This window comes from Lissotriton vulgaris, chromosome 4_1, assembly GCF_964263255.1.
Source record: "Lissotriton vulgaris chromosome 4_1, aLisVul1.2, whole genome shotgun sequence".
NCBI lineage: Eukaryota > Metazoa > Chordata > Amphibia > Caudata > Salamandridae > Lissotriton > Lissotriton vulgaris.
In genome coordinates, this window is record NC_141691.1 from 1,950,272,683 (window position 1) to 1,950,294,831 (window position 22,149).

General features: G+C 47.4%; 1 protein-coding gene across 4 annotated transcripts in view; it reads right to left on the minus strand.

Moving 5' to 3' along the window:
• Positions 1-22,149, minus strand: part of AGO2 (argonaute RISC catalytic component 2) — a 517,461-nt gene that overhangs the window by 449,283 nt on the left and 46,029 nt on the right. For all 4 annotated transcript variants that reach the window (XM_086966263.1, XM_086966266.1, XM_086966265.1 and 1 more), the window contains exon 2: positions 21,483-21,675. In XM_086966263.1, the coding sequence (XP_086822389.1) occupies positions 21,483-21,675 (193 nt within the window). The remainder of the gene's footprint in view (positions 1-21,482; positions 21,676-22,149) is intronic.

Here is a 22,149-nt window from a genome sequence, read left to right on the forward strand (position 1 = left end):
CCCCGCAATCAATGTTCATTATACCGGCCGATTTCGCTTTTGAACGTAGAGCCAAAGATCTTGGCAAAGCTTTTGGCAAAACGGCTGATAAAGGTGATCAGCGATTTGATACACCCGAATCAGTCTGGGTTCATTCCCCATCGAAACACCACGCTCAACCTTCGCCGTCTTCACGGCGTATTGGCAAGGACAGGGTCTCTTAGTGAGCCGGCCATCCTGGTTTCTCTGGATGCCTAGATGGCCTTTGACAGAGGAATGGCCGTATTTGTGGGCGGCCCTTGCAAAATTTGGTTTTGGCCCTAATTTCATCGGGTGGGTTAGACTCCTCTATGAGCAACCGCTAGCCCAAGTGGTGGTCAACGGTAGGGCCTCGGAACCCTTTGTTCTCGGAAGAGGCAAACGGCAGGGCTGTCCTCTGTCGCCGCTGCTCTTCGTGCTTGCCCTTGAGCCCCTTGCCGCGTGGCTTCGGTGGAAGCCATCGCTCAAGGGCATTAGGTGGTCCCCTGACTTCGAGGATCGTATATCGTTGTATGCGGACGATATATTGTTGTACCTCACTTCCCCTCGTAAATCATTGGGTGTCCTGTTCGACGTTTTGAGTTACGTCGGGAGAAATTCTGGCTTGGTTATTAATTGGGCCATGTCCTGTATTTACTCTCTTACTGGAGAATTGCCTCCCGTGCCCCGCGTCTGTCAGATACCGATTTCGCACGTCGGCTTTAAGTATTTGGGGATCTATATATCGTTGGACTCCGCAACACGATATGAGCGAAATTTGCTTCCTCCGCTTATCCGGCTTAGATCGGATGTCACGGCGTGGTGTGGTCTGCCGCTGTCCCCAGTAGGGAGAGCGGCCGTCTTTAAGATGATGTCCCTTCCCCAATTCCTGTACGCCATCTAAAACACAATTGATTTAGTGCCTGCCAGTTATTTCCGCGAAATCGAGGGCCTCCAGAGGAAGCTTGTGTGGGGCGGGCGACCTTGCATTGCACTGGCGAAATTGACTTTGCCCTGGTATGATGGCAGCATAGCGTTGCCCAATATTAAACGATACTATTGGGCATCCCAATTGAGTGCGGTCAACCATGCAATGTACGGTCCTGTTCCGAATCCCGCATTCGAAATGGATAGATGGCAACTACCGGGACGCGACTATAATAGGGCGCTCTACTCTAGAGCGGCTAGGAAGAATCTGACTGGCCCCACTGGGGTAGCGGTGCGGGTGTGGGGTAGTGCAACCGCGGCCACGGGGTGGTCGGAGAAGCTAACTAGAGCTACCCCCCTGTACGCGGCAAGGAGACTGGGCAGTCTTTAGACGACGAAGGGATTCGACAAATGGGACCTCATCGGCATCAGTAAGGTCGGAGATCTTTGGGTCAAGAACAGAATCAAGACTTTCGACGAACTCAAACGGGAATATACATTGAGTGATAGGGAACACTTCCTATATCCAGATCCGCCATGCGCTTGAGTCTGTTTTCCCAGCCGGATCCACTAATCCAGAGTCCTCTCCCCTGGAAGGTAGAGTGCTTGACGGGTACATCCCCGATTGCACTATTTCTCTAATTTACAAAAAACTTATCAATGACCGCTCAGATCTCCTTGTACAGCTTCGTGGGGCTTGGACCAGCGATGGACTGGAGTTGGATGATGAAGACTGGCAGGCCGCGATCTCTTCCCCCAAGGAGGTCGCGATTCCGGCGCGTCTCCGGCTGGTGCAACTGAAGATTTTGCACTGTGCCTAGGTCACGGGTCCACGCCTGATGTGTATGGGTTATTCTGTGGATGGGTTGTGTAGGCGCGGCTGCGGTATGCTTGCTACTTTTCTTCACATTATATGGGAATGTCCGGATGTTGCGGTATTTTGGAACAGAGTGCATGCTGTTATGGAAGAGGTGACGGGTGTTGCGTTATTGCCAGAGGCCAGACGCTGTTTGTTAAACATCTGGGAGCCGAATGATTACATTGTTGCTCAGACTCAATAGGCCACCCTTGGCAACATGATGGCGAAAAGGGACATAGCCCAACTGTGGGGTCTCAAAGGGCACCTTTAGTTTCAACATGGAAAGAAAACATGGACTGGTGCATGTTCAGAGAAAAAACTGTATATGTTGCCCGTGGCAGGCCCAAGAAGTGGGGGGGATATGGGGCCAATGGAACTCGTATCGTGGAGAGATTTGCACTCCCCCCCTTTCGTAGAAGTCTCTGACATTTCTCTGTCCCCGTGACTGTGCATTCCATGTTATCTACTTCTTCTTATGTAAGACTTGCTTGCCTACTCTCGGCCCCCTTCCCTCTCCGAGATCCCTCATCCTTCATTAAATTAGCTCCTTTAGCTTGGTCGCACCCCCTACTGTTTGAGACAGCCACTACAATGTATAGTCTATTGCCTCGAACTTTTTGTTTAAGTGTTTGTTTTATAAAATATAAAATGTGAAACCTTTCGTTTATCCTTCTATCACCACAGGTTCTCTATATTACCATGCGGTATCGCTGCCGGGCCCACGGGTTGTCGGCTGATGAGCTGTGTAACATTTTGAATTTGGTATTTATTGCTACTGGCTGGCCTCTGTGGTTATAGGTCTGTAATTGTACTGCTTTTTCTTGTAATAAAGGTTTTAAAAAAAAAAACAACTAAGAAATGTGTGCTTTATAAATGCCCATAAAATAACTTGACAGTAATAAAAAAAAACAAGCATTTGCAATGCAATAGGTCTCCCAGTAATTAAGTTTGAGCATTTGGCATTGCTAAATATTGCAACACTAATTGCAACAAAAGTCACCAGGTGGTGTCACCAGGGCTTTAATTGGAAGCTTTTTCAATATTATATACAAGCCATAGTTGCAGTTTTTTTATCTTAAGCATCCAATAACTATTGACAAAGCCAATAGTCCTGACTAGTTGGAGGTATGATGTTACTTGTTGTATCATATATCTCGATGCAATGACAAACAGCAAAATACAAGGCGGGCGGCACACTATGCTAATCACAGATATTTAGCTCATATGTTTTAAGCCCCCCCCTTATTACATTGGCCACGCCCCTTTGAGAGCCCCCCCCCCCTCGTTTTTTCTTCCCGCTGAAAACCCTAACTGGAACAATGCATGCGGCTTCATGTAGCCTGCAGGGGAACGGCGTCCCGGGAGAACAGCATCTCACAGGAGCAGGACACTGGAAGTTAATGACATAACCGAAAGCGAATATGCTACTTACCAGTATGCATCTGTTCTTGGCATGTAGGGCTACTGACATTCATATCTGTGCATAGATCGCCGCCTAGTGTTGGGTCCGGATGATCGCACATTGTTGTCCTGGAAGAGTCTTCGAAGTATCACGAGATAGGTGGCTCCTCCCCTGGACTACAGTGCGCATGGGCATCGACTCCATCCCCAGATTGTTTTTAGCCATTGCGGCCAAGATGGAGTGAAACTATGTGAATGATGACCATGCTAGAAGAATGTGTGAATGCTGCAGCCGCTACAGGCGCCGGGGAGGAGGGCGGGCGATATGAATGTCAGCAGCCTTACATGCCAAGAAGAGATGCCTACTGGTAAGTAGCATATTCGGTTCGAGGCATGTGGGCTGCTGAATTCATATCTGTGCATAGAATATATAGCAGTCCCTCCATTATTGGCGGCCGCCCGTGCCAGCTGCAGCAGTTTGGAAAAGTGTTTTTAGAACAGCGTGCCCTACAGCTGCCTGCTGTTTGGAGTGCACATCAACACAGTAGTGTTTGGTAAATGTGTGTGTGGTAGACCATGTGGCTGCTCTACATATGTCTTCCAAAGGAATATTTCCAAGGAAAGCCATGGAGGCCCCCAACTTTCGGGTGGAGTGGGCCCGCGGTGGAATGGTGAGAGTGCGCTTGGCTTTCTGATAGCAGATCTGAATACATTTAACGATCCACCTGGCTATACCAGCCTTGGAAATGGGGTTGCCTTTGTGTTGTGGCGAAAAGGCAACAAATAGTTGTTTAGTCTCCGGAAAATCTTTGGTCCTATCAATGTAGTACATTAGGGCCCTCTTGACGTCAAGTGTGTGGAGCATTCTCTCCGCAACCGAGACTGGATTTTGGAAGAACACAGGTAGTTCTATAGTTTGGTTGATATGGAACTGGGAAACTACCTTAGGAAGGAATTTAGGGTTAGTGCGAAGCACCACCCTGTTGGCATGAATTTGAATAAATGGCTCTTGGATAGTTAGTGCCTGGAGCTCACTAACTCGTCTTAGCGACGTAATCGCTATAAGGAAAGCCACTTTCCATGTCAAGAGTGTTTATTGTCGCACCCAGATACTGCCGTATGTGGGCGGGTTGCAGGTGGGACTTCGGGTAATTCAGTGAGAATCCCAGATCGTGAAGAAGGTGAATGGTGTGAGACATGTGGGCGGCACACTGCTGGGCTGACTTTGCCTGGATGAGCCAGTTGTCCAGATAAGGGTAGACGTGAATGTTTTGTCTCCTTAGGTGTGCGGCCACCGTCGCCAGGCACTTTGTAAAGACCCTGGGTGCCGTGGTGACCCCGAAAGGCAAAACCTTGAACTGGTAATGTTGGTTTTGGATGGTGAATCGGAGGTATTTCTTGTGTGACGGGTGCAGCGGAATATGAAAATATGCATCCTTTAGATCTAAAGTTGCGAGAAAATCCCCCTGACTGAGCAACGGTAGGACCTGCTGCAGGGTCAGCATGTGAAAGTGCTCCGATAGAATGTACTGATTGAGGGGTCTGAGGTCCAGTAAGGGTCTGAGGGACCCGTCCTTTTTTGGTATCAAGAAGTACAGTGAGTAAACTCCTGTGCCTCTTTCTTCCACAGGCACGAGCTTGATTGCCCCTTTTTGCAGCATGACGAGGACCTCCTGCTGCAATAAGTGCAAATGCTTGGCGGACATAGGACGGTGTCTTGTGGGTATGTTGGGTGGAGTGGATGTTAACTCCAGACAATAACCGTACTGTATAAGCTGTGTGACCCACCTGTCTGTGGTGATGGACTTCCAGACTGGCAGGAACTGTTGAAGTCTCCCCCCGACAGGTGTTGTGTGGTCGGGGGGCAGTGACAAGGCGTCACTGTTTGTTAGTGGCGGAGGATCTGGAGTTGTTGTTTTCACGACCTCTGCCTTTGGCTCTGTTTCCACGATATCCACCTCGACTTTGTTTGGTGTGTGTGGTAAGCGTGCCGCCCTTATAGTACTGCGTGGTTTGGGAGAGCTGGCCTCTGGAAACACCTCTAGTGCTTGAGCAATGGAAAGAACCACCCCGGAACTGCTGGTACTGTAAAGCCCCCATGGACTTAGCAGTTTCAGTGGGCCAAATAGATGATCAGGGTTTCTGTATTTCTGGCTTGAACCCAGAGATTCGAAGCCAGGCATGTCGTCTCAGCATGACACTAGTGTTAACAGCTATGGCCGCGGTGTCTGCTGCGTTCAGTGCACATTTGATAGAAGCATTAGATATGAGCTTCCCTTCTTGGATGAGCATCTCAGCTGCCTCTTTGTATTCATCTGGCAGGTGCTGTAACAGGGTCTCAAGTGTCGTAGTGTGCCCTGTCATACCTGGCTAGAAGTGCCTGAGTGTTTGAAATGCGCCAGATATTGGTCGCTTGAGCTGCCACCCTTTTCCCCGATGCCTCAAACACCTTAGATTCCTTATCTGGGGGAGGAGCATCACCCATGAATTAGCCCTCTTCCGGGCATTAGACACAACAAGAGAGTTCAACAGCAACTGTCCCCTGATGTAAGTAGGGTCCCCAGGTGCCGGTTTGTACCCTGGCTCTAGTAGGCTCCTTAAAAATTTCCCCAGCATGCTTCAAGACACCCTTCATAGGCAGAGTCTTGACAGTCCTCTCTGAGACGGAAAAGGTGTCAAAAAGAAAGTCCACTTCAATGGGGTCATCATGTAGCTGGACGTCGTGGTTTTTAGCCGCTCTTTCAATGAGGGCGTTAAACGCTGCCGAATCCTCTGTAGGCGACGTTCTCACAGCATACATTTGAGTGTCATGGGCAGAGTGAGGATCCCCTGGGTCAGCAGCAGCTGCCCAGGGCTCATTGGTATCATCTGGATCAGTGTATACTGGATAGCTGTATTCCTCATCATCACCTTCCCCAGTGTCCACATCTGAATAAGTGGGTGAGACATCACGACCAAGTGGAGATGTCGGTTCCACAAGAACAGGAGTCGAAGTAGAATCCTTTTTCTTCTTCAGTGGAATTTTATAGGACTCCATTGGCTGTTCCGGGGCGATTTTCCGTTTATAAAGGGAAAGTCTGCCTGTCTCGGCATTGATAAACTGCTCCTGTTGCTCCTCCAACGAGGATTGTCGAGGCTTAATGGCCGGGACCACTGTAGTCGACTTCGGCACCAAGGAGACCTTCTCGGGCAGGTCGGCGGCCATTTTAGGAGCGAAAGCGTTCAGCGCCACTTTAGGCGGACGTGAAGTGGATGGGCGTCGACGTCTTCTGAGGTTTATCGACAGGCTTTGAAGGTGGAGGATCTTTAGGCCCGGCACTTGAGCCCTTATCCTTGATGCGCTTCAGGGAGTCTGCCCCCTGGTTGGAGAAGGAGGCGGACGGCTGCGTCGACTTGACGGAATCCTTCGAGGTACCACCAGACGTGGACTCGTGGGTCGGTCCGCTTTTGGCCTTGTCGTGTCGACGGGGAGGCTCGAGAATCTTTGGATCACCGAGCCCTTGGTCGGTGTCGACCGCCTTCAGCGCCGATTTGTTCGGGTCGACCACCTTGACTTTAGTCTTCGGTGCGCTAGACTTCGTCTCGACGCCCTTGAGCTGCTTCTTTGGGTCGATAACGCTTGTCTGCTTTGTCGGTGCCAACAGGTCTGAGGACTTTGAGCCGACCAAAGCAATCCGCACTTTCGGTTTCGATGGAGGCACCAGAGCTTTCACTTGCGTCTAGACCGGAGCTTTCACTTTCGGTTTCGATGGTAGCGGCTCCTTAGCAATGTCCGAAGCCGAGCCCGAAGGCGGGGCCGTAGAACTTATTGGAAGATCTTGGGTAAGGCCTAGTGGCGATCCCTCGACCTGAGCCTTATGCAGCGTTTCGGCCCCAATGTCAGTTTGAGTTAGCTCCTCGCTCGAGCTATCTTCCATGGCCCCAAAGGCCCAGTCGTCGTCTCCTACCTCGTCGACGACTTCTTCCGCTTCAAGCATTTCAGCATCCGCGTCGCAGTTGGAGTCGACCTCCGACGCGGGATTCGACAGGTTCTCACGAACCTCCCGGTCACTCCATCATCCCCGGCATCGAATATGTCCACAGGCGCCAGTGCCGTCTGCTGGGCTTCCTGGAGCGCAGCGCGGCGATGCAGAAGAGTCTTCTTGGATCGGAAACGGGAACAAGCCATGCAGCTGGCTTCATCATGATCCGGCGAAAGACTTGTTGCACACCGGGTGGACGTCGATGTGGGGATACTTGGAGTTGCACACGGGACATCTCTTGAACGGGCTCCATTCCATGATGGTTCGTCGATAAGGCCTCTGGCGTCGACCGGGCCTTCAGCGCCGAAAAGCACGCGGCTTTTCCGGAAATCCGGCTCAGAACCGAGCTGGAAAGAATCGGGCACCGAACGCAAGACTATCCCGAACTTTTGGCCTTAAGAAAAGTTTTATATCGATTCCGACTAGAGTGAACCAATATATATCCGAACCCAATGGCGGAAAAAAACAATCTGGGGATGGAGTCGATGCCCATGCGCACTGTAGTCCAGGGGAGGAGCCACCTATCTCGTGATACTTCGAAGACTCTTCCAGGACAACAATGTGCGATCATCCGGACCCAACACTAGGCGGCGATCTATGCACAGATATGAATTCAGCAGCCCACATGCCTCGAACATAGCGCCTTCTCTTGGCCTCCCTGTGGTAGGGACGGGCACACAGTGAACTGCGGTTGGGACGGGCACACAGTGATCGAAAGGGGTATGTTATAAAGGAAGTTTCTGCATCCTTGTGATCCAAGGCCGACCTTGAAACTGGTGAATATGGGCAAATCACTATCTCCCCGTGCCTAAAAATGAAAGTGTCTGTCTATAATGTAACTGGTGCTTTTGGAATGGAGCCTGATACCTTTGGGTCGAGTTCGTGTAATGAAAAAATGCATCAAAAAAATTAAGAAAAATACGCCTGCATTCTTCCTCAATCAGTGGCTTCCATGGCTAATGAATGATGTTTCTATTTCCTACTTTTGCATCTTTTATTTAGGGGTGGGGGGGTGCATGCATTGTGGCTGTGAGAGCTGCGATCTAACTCCTGGTCCGCCTACATCATCAACCCAACGGTGTGAACCTCGGCAAACTCCCTGTCCCTCTCTTTCCATTTTCTGCAAAAAAGAAAGCGCCTAGAACTGCATAGGATAGGGATTAAGGGCTCTCGAAAATCCCGCACACGTTTACATAGACTTTCTTCTTCAAGGTAAAGCAAATGTATCAAAATAATGTCAAAAACGAACTACGTCTTGTAGGATTGCCTCCAGATTCGTATCATATTTGGCAGTATCTGAGCGAGTTCGTGGAGATCCTATGTTACCATGACGTGCTTGTTCCCAGGCACAGTCAGCCCAGTGATGTGAGAGGCGGGTTGGCTTGAGGGCATCGGGAGATCTGCAATGAGCTAGCGCCGTGCTACAATGTGTTGTACAGAAAAGTACTGAATTCAGTCAACATAATGGCAATTATTTCAATCTAGACTGCAGATGCAATTAACTGCTTATCCTGAAAATCTGGCATATATATCTGACCTTCCTGGATCTATATTGGACACCCCTGGCCTGAGACGGCTACTAACCTGCATTCGTGGTCACTTCAGCATGCAGCCAGTTATGTACAACAGAGAAGTGTTTCAAAACATTCAAAAAACTCATTCTCCAGGAGGGTCTCCTTACCTGTAGCTCCTTTCTGTAGAAGCGGACGATGGAGGCATCGGCCACCTACACCAGCTGGGTCTCCACAAAGTGGGCTTCGGACACGAACCTACGACGGCGGGCCAGATCTGAGTGAGTCCCCGCCGGGGGGTGTCCAGTCCTCCTCAGTGGCGCTGTCTATGGGACCTGGTACGTGAATGTCCGCTCTTAGGGTGCCACTGTCTGACTCTGGGTGCCCCCATGGCCGGGGTGCCCTCGCCGCCGCATAAGGTGAGGCGTCATGTGGTCCTCCATTCCCCCCGGCACCCACGCCCTCTCTCCCAGCTCAAGACGCCTCCCCAACAGTTCTCCTTCCAGATGGTCCTTTCTGTGGGCAGCTGGTTGAATGAGGTACTCTTCGTCGCCGACAATGAAGGATCCACGGACTCCCTGCACCCATAGACCGTGCCAAAATAGAAGCACCCCCTGAGCCCAGCGCCGACCTCACTGCTGCCAGCCATGCCCCCGCCCCTCCCGTGCCGCAGGTACTCCACTCGCAGACCCGGTGCTAGGAAGCTAGCGTCAGGTGCCAGACGCAGCAGGAAGACCCTCCCAAAGGCAGAGAGGCGAACATGTCAACACCAAACAGCATAAGTGCAAAAGCAAGGAGTTAGAGAATACTCGAAGACCTCACCACACTCTACAACCTCAAGGGGAAAGTGTGATTGTGCAAAATAAATTAAAAGACGCTAATAAATATATTTAGCTACCCTTGAACTAGACGCCAAAAGCAATACGACAAACAGAAAACTACGGTGCAGGTTGATTTATTGCAACCCAATTTGTAAATAGTTTGCTCAAAGACAAACATCTTGTTAGTAACTTCTCCAGGCTGTGCTTTCTAAAATAAAACAAGACGAAATAAAACCGAAGACGTCCGCGTGACGAACTTCCGTGGGGCGGGACTTCCATTTCGTGCTGGAAGCTCGCGCCCACGGAGTGGCTAGCCAGGAGAGGAGCAGTGGTGACGCGGGGCTCCCATGCCCGAGGGAGAGCCCTGCGGTAGCGGCTGAAGTCCGGAGTGGCGGTAAGTGGGCGGGGGTGGCTCGGTGCACGTGTGTGTGTGTGTGTGTGTGTGTGTGTGTGTGTGTGTGTGTGTGTGTGTGTGTGTGTGTGTGTGTGTGTGTGTGTGTGTGTGTGTTAGCGTGTGTGTGTGTATGTATGTGTGCGAAGGCGGGGGGGCTCGGTGCACTCGTGTGTATGTGTGTGGGGGTGTCTCTGTATGTATGTATGCGTGCATGGGCGCTCGTGTGTGTCTGAGTATGCGTGTGTCGTGTTGGTGTGGAAAATTAATACGGTTTGGTAAACATTATCTGCGCCATCTTGCCTTTTCTCCCGATGCCACACTTTTTGTCGTGCACACCCGCCATTTTAGGTACCTTGGTCAGAACCACCCTCTGCACGCCACTGACCCCCAGCACGGCTCTTCGCCCTCACAAGCACCCCCCACGCACTGGTCACCCCCGCTCTCTCATGCATGGGCCATAAACCCTCCCCATCTGCGCGGCTCTGCCTCAGAATCCTATCCTGTTCCCAGCGCGACACCTCCCTTCATCCCTTTCATGGCCCCAGGTCCTTTGATACAAACCCCCTTTTCCTGTGTGCCCGTTTGTCTTCCTCGTTCCCAGACCGCCATCTGACCCTGCGGATACTGTTTATTGCCCCCCCGTACAGTAGGAAGCTTCCCCCATTTAAGGACCCTCGAATTGATCAAAGCCCCCACCCTATGAGATCCGATCAACCCCACACATTCCGTGAATCGGCGGAATGTCCAGCTGCGCGATAATCATCACCTGTTGTGACCGGGGTGGGGACTTCAACTGTAAATGTGTGTGGGAACGGGCCTGAAGGGGAGATTCCGAGGATGTCCTTTCATACTTCAAAGCATTGCAAGAATGTGTTACATGCAATAAAGATCATAAACTTGTGTATAAGAGGCCAGGCCTCAGAGATGCGGTTAGAGCACCTCGTGACGATACTTGCTGTCCGAACTGATGTGTTTCTCCTCCGGAGAGAATAAAACTTCTGTTTCCTGCCTTCCAGTCTCCAGCGCCTGCCTCTTTGTTTGGTAAACTTGAGTGGGTATAGAAGCAGCTAACGCCGGGCAACTTCGGAAAAGGTCTTCTGCCTGTACCTTTTTCAACATTGGAGCTTTCCAGGAGAGGAGACAGGAGCTGGCCACAGCGAGCGAGTTAGAGTGCGCGTGGCCCGCTCCATTCCCCAGCGCGCGGCCAGCTCCCGTCACCTCTCCTGGAAAGCAGAGTCGGTCACAATAGGTCTCTGGCGAGACCGCGCTTTCGCGCAGTTCAACGCCAGGAGACCTAATAAGCTACCACGCTGAAGCATTTCTTATTGCTTAAGGAAAACCTTCTAAATTCCATGGCAAGTTAACAAAATGCATCTTGAAGAAAACAACCTGAAAAGGAGACTTCCTTCATTGAAAAAATTATTTTCCTTTGGACAATTGTACTGCAGCCTTAATACAACAAATGTGACTACACAGACCAAGCCAGCTGCAAAACAAGACTAGCTGGAAAAAGGAAGGCAGCAGTTCGGCAACACCTCTCAAACAGCTATGCTTATACTATACGTCTGAATTGTATTACGTTAAAGATGTTGAGCCAATTCATTCGGAACAATGCATTAAGGACCGGCAAATCTGGTTCCTAGGAGACTTCGAAGACTAATGAATGGTTAATGATGAAGGAGTGAACATTTTTGATGTGTTATTTGGCGATTGTTGTTAATGGCTTCACAAACCAGAAATAGCACACTTCTCTTTGAGGAGGAACCAGCGGGAAAACTGTAGAACGTGTTCAGGTTCATATGAATGTGCAAGCATACTAGCCAATCCTTACGAGACCTTGAGATTTCTGGAGAAGGGTGCAATTTGTGGTTGACAAGAAAACTTTCATACAGACCAGTCTTTGAGTGATCAGGGACTGCAAGGTAGTTTCAATCTCAGGCCCGGGAGTTCATGTTCCTGATGCATTACCAGAAATAAATCTGTGATTCAGCTTGCAGGGTGGAGTCCAGAGTAGTGGTAAAAATGTTAAGTGCTCGGTTAGGAACAAGCTGCATGTGGATAAGAAATAGGAGAGCTAACCCATAAGAGCAGAGACTGGTGAGAGATGTCGGGGTGCATAGGAGCTTTGTTTCAGCACCACCATTGCTGAGCTTTTCAATCATCCATGAGTGAGCTGCCCTGGCATTGATAGCAGTGATGCGAAAGCAAACTTCAGTTGATGCACATATATGGTTATGTTCCAGAAATGTTAGGGATCTGTGGTATTCCACAGCTCCATAAAACACCTGCTTGAGATTTGAGACGTGTGACTGAGTAGAGGATTCAATCCACTGCGGACCTTAGACAGACGCCCTGGCTAAAGATAATAAAATATGGACAAATATATGGCCCAGGATATTGAAAGCTTGGAAGAAGTCTACATTTAAATAGAGAACAACCTTTGGAGTCTGAAAAATAATTAATGTTCCACGTTTGCTACCAGAGTTGCTTTCTATGAGAGGAAAAAAGCTAGGCTGTAACTTTCAAAGAAACAAAAGGGAATGGGTGGTGGTAGCGGGAAGAGACAGATTGCTTCTTAAACAAAGAAATCTGTCAAGAAAGTATGTTTAGCAAATAACATTCTGCCAAAAGAGGAGTCCCACAAGAACTCAAAATAATTAATTATTTTTATCTGTAACCTATTAAGCAAGAGTATCTCTAATCTTAAGAGCTCTGACAATTAAGATGTTCTCCACTGTTCAAAACTCCTGTTTTAACCCCCTTTGCTGCGGAGGCTACTTGCTGCCCCCAAGTTCTGATCCCTCTTTATTGTTCTGGAGATGCAGTTAAACCTCCATAACCTCTTCCTCATAAAAGTTATCAAGGCCAATTTTGATTTTTTTTTATCCCATCATGTTCGGGGTTCTAAAGGTGACCAGGTTTTGTAGACTCCCATACAGGAAACGGAGAAAATAGGAAACATATAGCAAGATTGTGGATTCTTTGGGAAAAATTCGATAAAGTACTGCAAAAAATGGCATTTTTCTTTTATAAAAACAATGTCATCAACAAAATGTTTGCTGGGCTAAGATCACCATTGTTCCAGCTTTCTGGCACAGGAATAGTTTTTTTTAACCACAGGTTTTGCTTTTTTGGGGGAAAGTTGATTTTTCTTTTCTTCATGGGTTCACCCTAACTGCAGTGTGAGGTTAAAACAGCTGTGAAACTAAGGAGTAAACCCAGAAAGCTATACATTCCTGAAAAGGAACCAAAATTTGGAATTCAGCACGAGGTTATTTGTGTAGCTTGGTAATAGTTTTCCAAAGAAACTAATTGTAAAAATAAAAAATGAAGCAAAAAAATTGAAAAGAAATAGGTGACTTTTTCATCTGCAATTACTTGCACCTAATTTATAAAAATAATATCATGTTACCTCCATCAGAACCTTTTGGTTGCCAGGCTATATGGTGTTTGTTGGTTGTCCAAAAACACGATACCCAGAACCAAAAACTGAGATGCAGCTAAATCATTTTTCACTGTGTACTGGCCATGCATTACTTAATATGATAAAATCTATTTATTTATTTATGAAACTTATAGAGCGCACAAATGCCCAAGGGCGTCTCGGCGCTGGTAACAGTAAACTAAGACTCTGGAAGGCGAGCAGCTGGGAGTTATTGATTAAATAACCATGTTTTGATTTTTCTACGAAAAATCATTAAGGATTGAGAGGATCGCACATCCAGGTCCAGTGAGTTCCATAGTTTTGTGGTAGACACCAAGAAACGTCTGTCACCCCAGGAAGCCGTTCTGGTTCTAGGCACGGACATCAGGAATGCATTAGCAGACCGTAATGGTCTATTGGGGACATGAAATGATAGGGCATTTAAAAGAAAGCGAGGTCCTTGATTGCGGGTTGCTTTATAAGCAATGCACAAAGCCTTGAACTTTATTCTGTTTTTCACAGTAAGCCAGTAGTAACTTTTTATTACATGGGCGATAGGCATGAACTTAGGAGTTGCTGAAAGCATTCTAGCAGCCGCATTCTGCACCGATTACAACTTACGAATCACTCTCTGTTGGGTGTTCATGAACAGCCCGTTGCAATAGTCCAATGAGGACATTACAAAGGCAGTGATCAATGTTCTGCCTGAGCAAGGAGGTAAATAAGGTAAGATCTTTTTGATGATTTTAATTTTATAAAAGGAAGCAGATGCAATGGTATTTGCATGAACAGCGAACGTGAGCTTTTCGTCCAGAATAACCAAGATTTTTAACCTTAGCAACTGGATTGGGAAGAGAGCCTAAGTCAGCAGGCCACCAGGAACTGGACCAGATGGGAAGGAGTTTGCCAAAAATCATAACCTCTGTTTTCTCGGAATTAAGCTTAAGTCAATTCTCTGTCATCCATTTGCTGATGGCAGGCATACCTTGTTGGAAATTAGCTGCTACCCTCTCTCCGTTGCTTTTTATCGCTAGCACCAATTGGGTGTCATCAGCATAAGATGTTAGGCTCATCCCATATAGCTTGATGATTCTTGTTAAGCCCATTACATAAATGTTAACAAGCATTTTCAATGCAATAGGTCTCGCATTTGCGAGAGTTGGAGCTATTGGCATTGTAAATGACAATGCCTTTTAATTTGGTTTTAAAATCTGCAATCTGTGCATAAACACGCACTTTGAACATATAGTCCTTGCTTACGAGAAGCAAGGCTGGCAGTAAAAGAGACTGTCAGCCTTGCTTCTCATAAGCGTGGACTAGAAGTACAAAGTGCTTGTTTACGCACAGCTTGCAGGTTTTGAAACGCATAAATTAAAGGCATTGTCATTTACAATGCCAATAGCTCAAACTTTCGCAAATGCGAGACCTATTGCATTGCAAATGCTTGTTTAATCTTTTTGCCCTATCGTCTTTAGCAACAGCACCCCGTGTACATTGGCTCTGGAAACGAAGGAGTCTTAACAAACAGAGGCCGCAGTACGAGGGAGGGAGAGAGCTCTGCCCCCCCAGACAGGGGGTTATGTACCCGGGCTATGTATTGACCAGCCAATCTTGGCGCTGTATGCAACGCCAGGATTGGCTGGGGGGGGCACCATGAGTGCTCGCCTAGTCGCCCTGTGCAACCCCGGGGGCTGCGGCCCGCATCCTGGTCCTCTCTCTAAGGGCAAATTCACAGGGAAACAATCTGCGCAGGCGCGGGCATGTTTGTGCCCAAAAACCCACTTGCGCAGCTGCAGTTAATGTACTCTCTTCTGAAACTGCTCAAGGGGGAAAGCTCATCAGCCGGCACAAAGCTGTGTCTACAGGTAGGTAAATGGGACCTAGGTGGCTAGCCTGAGCCAAGACACTACCCTCTCTGGCTTCCCTAATGGAGTCCTCCAAACAGAAAAAAAAATATTCATGATTCCTGCTGCATCAAGGGTTGCTGCTGTATTGTATTTCATAATTCAACAGTTATATAGCACCCACTAGCCCCTGTGAGGCACTGAGGCGCGTGCCTGCACACAGCTTATGGTTTTCAGCTATCTGATGTAACATGGTATGGACACAAAGTTGATCCAAAACATGTATTTGATGCCAACACCGAAACTGCATTTTCAAATAAATGATGAATGAGGATTTTAAATATGTCTAATTTCACAGGCCTGTCCCACCCAGAGCCTCGGATATGAGAGCAGGCTGCCTGGGACCCGTGTTAGGTAATTGTCTTTACGGCATGCGTTGCGCTTATGGCTGCGTTTAGCACAGTTCTGTGCATTAAGTCAGGGGAGGCCAGTGGTATTAACATATAGAGTGCTCGACGCCTTACATTTCAGAACGGCCTGGACGCATTTGTATTCCATGCGGTTTGCTGGATTACTTTATGCTCATTTTATAGATATTTATTCTCTTTTGTGCACTCGCCGCTTTTGAAGATGAAATGCACAAGGTTCTAGAGAGGTTACTCACACAGTGTGAGGGCGGCTGCTGTAAGTAGGTACTCTGCTACACAGCGTCATTGAAACCAAAGTATGAATTCGGCTCCAGAAACAAACTAAGCAGAAAGAATTATCCTCTGGTCCAGAACTAAAGAAAGAAGGAAAATACCTTACTGAATTTAAGCTGCAGATTGTGGGATGGAAAAACCAACCTAAAATCCCTGCTCTCCCACTTTGGCACGTTGTGTGACTTTGGGCGAATCAATTTGCATTACTGCGCATTGCTTATCAGACAAAACTGAAAGCCCCGTGCATTGATTTAGGCGAGAGTATGCAATGTAAATACAAGCTCTTTGAAATGCAAATGAAGCAGCTGCTCGGGTCACGTGGCCGCATTACTCACAGGCGGAGAGCAGACGCGGCCCACTTGCCATTTAAAAAGCAACCCCGTTTAAAGCAAAGCCGGGCTTTTGTTTTTATCATGACAACGCTGCCAGTGATAGATCGACAGCTCTTCCAGTGGTCACCAGCCCTTGTACACAGCTATAGAGTTTGGCACTCGGTGGCGAGGATCACACGTAGTCTTCGGGTGTCACCCGCTTCACTATTCCTACACGCTACGCTGAACGAGGAAGTTAGGCATCCTTGCCCGTGACATGGGCGGGGTCTGTGACGCGGCCGGAAGAGGCCGGTGATGCTCGTTGTTGCGTGGCTCCCATCATGGAGGGAGAGCCCCGGGTCCAGAGAAGTGCCCCGCGTGTGGAGATGCGCCGGAAAAGAGCACGGTGAGTGGAGGGGGGGGATCTGTGTGTGCGCGCGTGTGAGCCCCGTGAGTGGTGGGGGAGGGGGGGGGGGGTGCATGCGTGTGTGTGCCTGCCTGCCTGTGTGTATGCCTGGGGGGAAGGGGGGTGAGTGTGTGCGCGTGGGAATGTGTGTGCGCATGCGTGACTTTGCCTGTGTGTGATTGCGAGAGCATGTGAATGGCAGGCAGGGGATGTGCACGGCGACGTGCGCGCCCTCGAGGGCAAATCGGAGACGGCAGAGGCTCGTGCATGGACACCGTCTCACATTCCCCCAGACACGCCAGCAAAAGATGTCTTCGCAGACAAAGCATGCTTCGCATGCTTTTTAGGTCTGCTCGACCTAAAAAGCATTGGACTCAGGGATGAGCCTTGCGGGACACCATATGGTAAGGTCATTTGGGCAGAGTGATATTTGCCCAACATGACCATCTGGGAGCGTTCGGAGAGAAAGGAAAGCAGCAGATCTCCCGCTCTATCCTGGATGCCCATGGAGTAGTCTCCATAGGCATCTATCTAAGGAATCTAAGGAATGAAAACTGGATAAGACTGAAACCTATGCATTTATTAAATGTTCCGAATATATGGAGTTTAGGAATAGTAGTGATTTATACAATTCCGAATTTTGGGTTGGTCTGGTGGCTTTGTGGACTAATGTATCCTAGGTAGCGGCCTGTGTTTGACCTCGTGGTCACATGTTCAAATCCCAGCGGATCCACTCAGCCTTTTATGCTTCTGTGGTCAATGAAAAGAATACCACTGAGATGGGTAACAATACACATTTGTTATTCAGCGCCAAGTTACCCTTCTCAGTGAACGTGCGCTTTACAAATACACATTATGTTGCCCATATGTTCATGCGACTGGGAGTGAGTTATCCAAATTTGTTTTTTTTTCTTGCACAATGGCTTACATTTAAAGTAAAAAAAAAAATTAAAAAAAGAGAATTTCGCTGGCCATGTTCAACGGGGCGAGGGACGGTGGGCTGTTGCCACTTGACCAGCGAGCTGCAACAATAGTGGTAATCCCCAAAGCCGGCAAGCCGGCGGACCAGTGCGGCTCGTACCGACCGATCTCGTTGCTAAATCTGGAAGTCAAAATTCTGGCCAAAGTCTTGGTCAATAGACTCTTGGTGCCCATTTTGAACCTGATCCACCCGGACCGATCGGGCTTCATGCCCCGCCGAAGCACCAGACAACCTACGATGACGGTATGGGGTCAAACACCTAGTTAGAACCAATCCGGGGGTGGAGGCAGCTCTGCTGTCTCTCGACGCCCGCATGGCGTTTGACAGCATAGAGTGGAACTATCTATTCGAGGTCTTGATGAGGGAGGGGCACGGATAGCACTATCCAAACTGCAGAAAGGGGTGTACAAGGTTGGCCTGGCCATTCCTGACCTCCAGAAATACTACTGGGCCTCACAACTCATGGTCATTAATGACTGGGTCTTTACAGGTAGGAACGACCCGGCATATAGAGTTGATCACTGGACAAGGCGTCCTATATAGACTGGGTGGACGAGATGGACTAGCACCACATATCCAACTACTACAAAAGGCTTGCATTAAGGCCAACCAGTTTCTAGGCTGGACGGTGCTGCTGACAAATCAGACTCCCTTATGGAACAGCAACATGCTCCAAGAAGTGGGCTGACTGCAGGCTTCTCGAAATGGAAGCTCACCGACATTGTACGTTTGAGGGATGTAAGGCAGAGACAGGCAGTGTTGTCGTTTGCAGAGTTGAAAGGAGAATTTCAACTAGCACCCACTGAGTAATATAAATATCTGCAGCTGCAACACCCATTAAGTCGCCATCATAAAGACAGGGATCAGCTCCCGGAATACAGTTCACTAGAAGCAGGTTACTTTTAGACCCAATCCCGGAGAAGGCGTTGTCCTGCACATACAAAAAATCATATATAACTCACCAGAGCTACTAGGCAAGGTACGGGAGGCGTGGGAATCTGATGTGGACCTATTCGAAGAAGACGACTGGAGGGAGGCAGTGCAAAGTCCCAGAAAGGTAGCAATCAGGACACGATTTAGTCTAGTACAACTACGAATATTACATAAATCCTATTGCACCAGTATCCTCATGTTCAAATTAAGGTGCATTTCGACCGAGGAGTGCCACAGGGGATGTAGTACTCAAAAGGGAAAAAAATGTCATATCCGGTAAGACTACCCTGTCAACAGACATATTGGATAAAGGTGGTCCGCATCATGCCAGAGGTGTTGGAACAGGAAGTGCCTTTGGACGCTAGATGGCATTTATTGTGCGTGTCTGATGAACTGACTTGGCCCAAATACCAGCAGATTTGGCTACAAGTGGCTGCCATGGTTACCAAACAGAATGTTGCCGGACATGGGGGGCGAGACACCCGCCTAAAGTCTCTCAGTGGAAACGACACAGACTGGTGCTGTACGGCGGAAAAGACAATTTATGATAACCGGGAATGCCACAAGAAATGGGAAAAAGTCTGGCAAAGATGGGTAGACTACAGGGGGCTTGGGGGGGGTGGCAGACATTTAGGGAGGGTGGGCTCCATGACTGGGGAATTCTGACTACTAATAAATGATCAAGACGTGTTTAGCGGAATGTGTACGCTAATGAAACTACATGCAACTTGCTGTAAGCATAGGACCATGTTTGTTAAAGCTATTGTTCAATAAAAAGAATGTTTAAAAAAAAAAAGGGAGTATTTCGACTGATAACAAATGTTGTACTATTCTGTATTCCCACACTTCTTCAGATAAAAAGGATTTTTTTTCAGTGCATTTAACAAACCGCTCACTAGAAAGGTAGTGCACTTGGAATGAATGGTTCATCAAGCACACATATGAGCTTAACAGAAGGAACCGGTTTGAAAACTAGCACTTGCATCAATACATGAGTAATGAGAGCTATGTGAACTGAAAAGTAACAAAATGGTATGAAGTCAAAACATGGGCTTCTCATCAGTTTTTCTTAGTTGCTGTATCTAAGGCCTGTTAGGAAGGATTAATGTACATTCTAATAGGAGTATTTATTCTGTAGCAAAGAGACTTAAGGAAAAATTATCAAAAAAGATCATATTCTTTGCCACCACCAACATGCAGGAGCTGCTCCAGGGAAATTTCATGGAGAGGATGTGGTGTAACGGCTTGAGCTGCTGACTGCAGAGCCAGTGGGAACCAGCTTTGAGTCACGGCATCAACATCATGTTGTTCTGGGCAAATCTCTTAGGGCCAGATTAAGAGTTTGGCAGTGCAGGAGGGGACTGCCATGCTGGCGGCCCTCACGCCAAACACGTGATCCGGCCGCCCGCAGATTACATGTTTCCTCGTGTCTGGTGGGCTGTTTTTGGCATTTCCAAGGCGGTGCCTCTGTAAATGGGCACCGCAATGGGAACGCCAAAAACAGTTCCTACACGGCATGGACTGTAAAGTCCATGCCATGACGGAACTGGCGTGCATGCACACAGGGGGGACCATGCATCCTCATGCAAATGGGCAACAGGGGCTCCTGTAGGGTCCCCTTTGTTTCAGGACCGCCAGCCTTTTCACAGAAGAAAAACCTCCATAACACCACTGACGGTCCAGAAACTCGTTATATGCTTGGCGGTCTCCCACTGATTAATTACTGTAATTCTAAGACTCCGGCCTAAGGATTTATGCTGATTGTAACCACAACACAGTACACAAAAAATACAGAAACAAGCATTCATCAAACAAATGCACAAATGATGATATTTTATTTAAATCACAAATATATTAAAAAAAAACATTAATAGAAAGTTTTGAGCTTTTCTAAATGCTATTTAGGCCATTCACTGTCCATGCTATATTTAGTTTGATACACTTGCACTGCTCCCACAAATTAATCTGAGGATATAAACTTACGTTTTATTCTTCAGTTTCAAATTTCTCCACATTTACAGAACGTTTAAAATGTTACATTGTCAATTTTGCTTCTTTATTTATATACACTTCTTTAATATGTCATTATTTCATTTTCTAACCAGACGTGGACTCCCCGGGTAGGCTTTGTGGACACCCATGGGTCCCCGGAATACAGGTTAATAATCACTCTACTACAACATTTTAGGTCCCATAAAAATGGAAAGAAGAGCAGTTTATGGGCATTTCTTCTACTTGCACTAGCCAGGCAATCTTAGCGTGCAGATCAGCCTCGCCGATAATCTGTTCTAAATGGCTCAAACACTTCTTTGGTAAACCCAAAGAAATGGAACCTTTCATGCAATTTGAGGGAGACTGACTAAGTAGCGGACCCCTTAACATGAAACCTGGTGTTTTTAACTAAGCACCTACCATCAGTAGTAAACATGAACTAGGTGGCAACCAGCATTTCTACATTTTCAAAATGACCAACGAAGATCGGGTTCAAGATATCAAATCTAGCCATGCTAATGAGACCAGAGAAGTCATTCTGTTTGAGAAGCAGAGTTCTGCATTCCAACTTGAGGTCTGGATGACTGCAAAATCACGCTATTATCAAATTAACTTGGATCAAAAGGGTAAGAGAAGAGAGTATAAATGACTGATCAACACTAGCTTTTTTTTTTTTAAACCATCCCAAATTAAAGTTTCATTTTCCATCTAACAGAAAAGGAAACCATAGTTCAAAGATGTAGTTGTCAGGATGTGTTAACTTAGGAGTGTGTGAAAACAGGAGCTCCACTTCGATAACAGATAGTAAATAAGCCGAAAAATATTCTGTGACACTCGGAGCAACAGTACAAGGACAAGTGCACTGTTTTGGTGAATGAAAATAAATATGCGAAATGACAAAGGGATAAATATGCGATTATAACACAATGGCTGTGAGCATCACATCAATAGCCTTACCTGTTAACTCTTCTAGGGCATTTCTCTGGCTTGATATCTATTTCATAATGGTAGATATCAATTTTAGGGATTTCCATTTCAAAGAAGTTTGCTTGAAGCTTAATTGTCCTCCCTGAAGTACCAAAGTCTGGTCGAGGAGGAGGTTTGAAAGTATATCCCTGTGGTGGTGGGGGAGGTGCGGGTGGGGCAAGCCCTGTAAGAAAAAAGAAAAGCATTTTAGTCTGTGGGAAAATGTACCAGAGTCTGATTTTTACAGTTTAGGAGAGCAATAAAGGTTCACTCAGTTTTTACCTACTAGGAACATTTTATCCTTTCTCATGCCATTGACGCTAGTGTCAGTAGCAGCAGAAATTCAAAGACCGTTCACACTAAAATAACAAGTGTATTGCTCTACCTGTGCCCCTTTACATCACTAAGATTTCTATTATTCCTTTCGACTCTGCAATTGCCTAAAATCTGATCCTCACGCTTTTATCAATTTCGCAAATTTCTAATTAGACATAAAATTATCAAAGGCCCAAAATGTCCACAATCTCAACTTAATCAGCCACAATAAGAGAACCTGTCTCCCCTTGGTGTTCGTTTTCTTGTTTATTAAAAAAGCTTAACTTTTGACTGCACATTTTGAAGAAACTGAAATCAAAGATATGAGCAAATACAAAAAAAA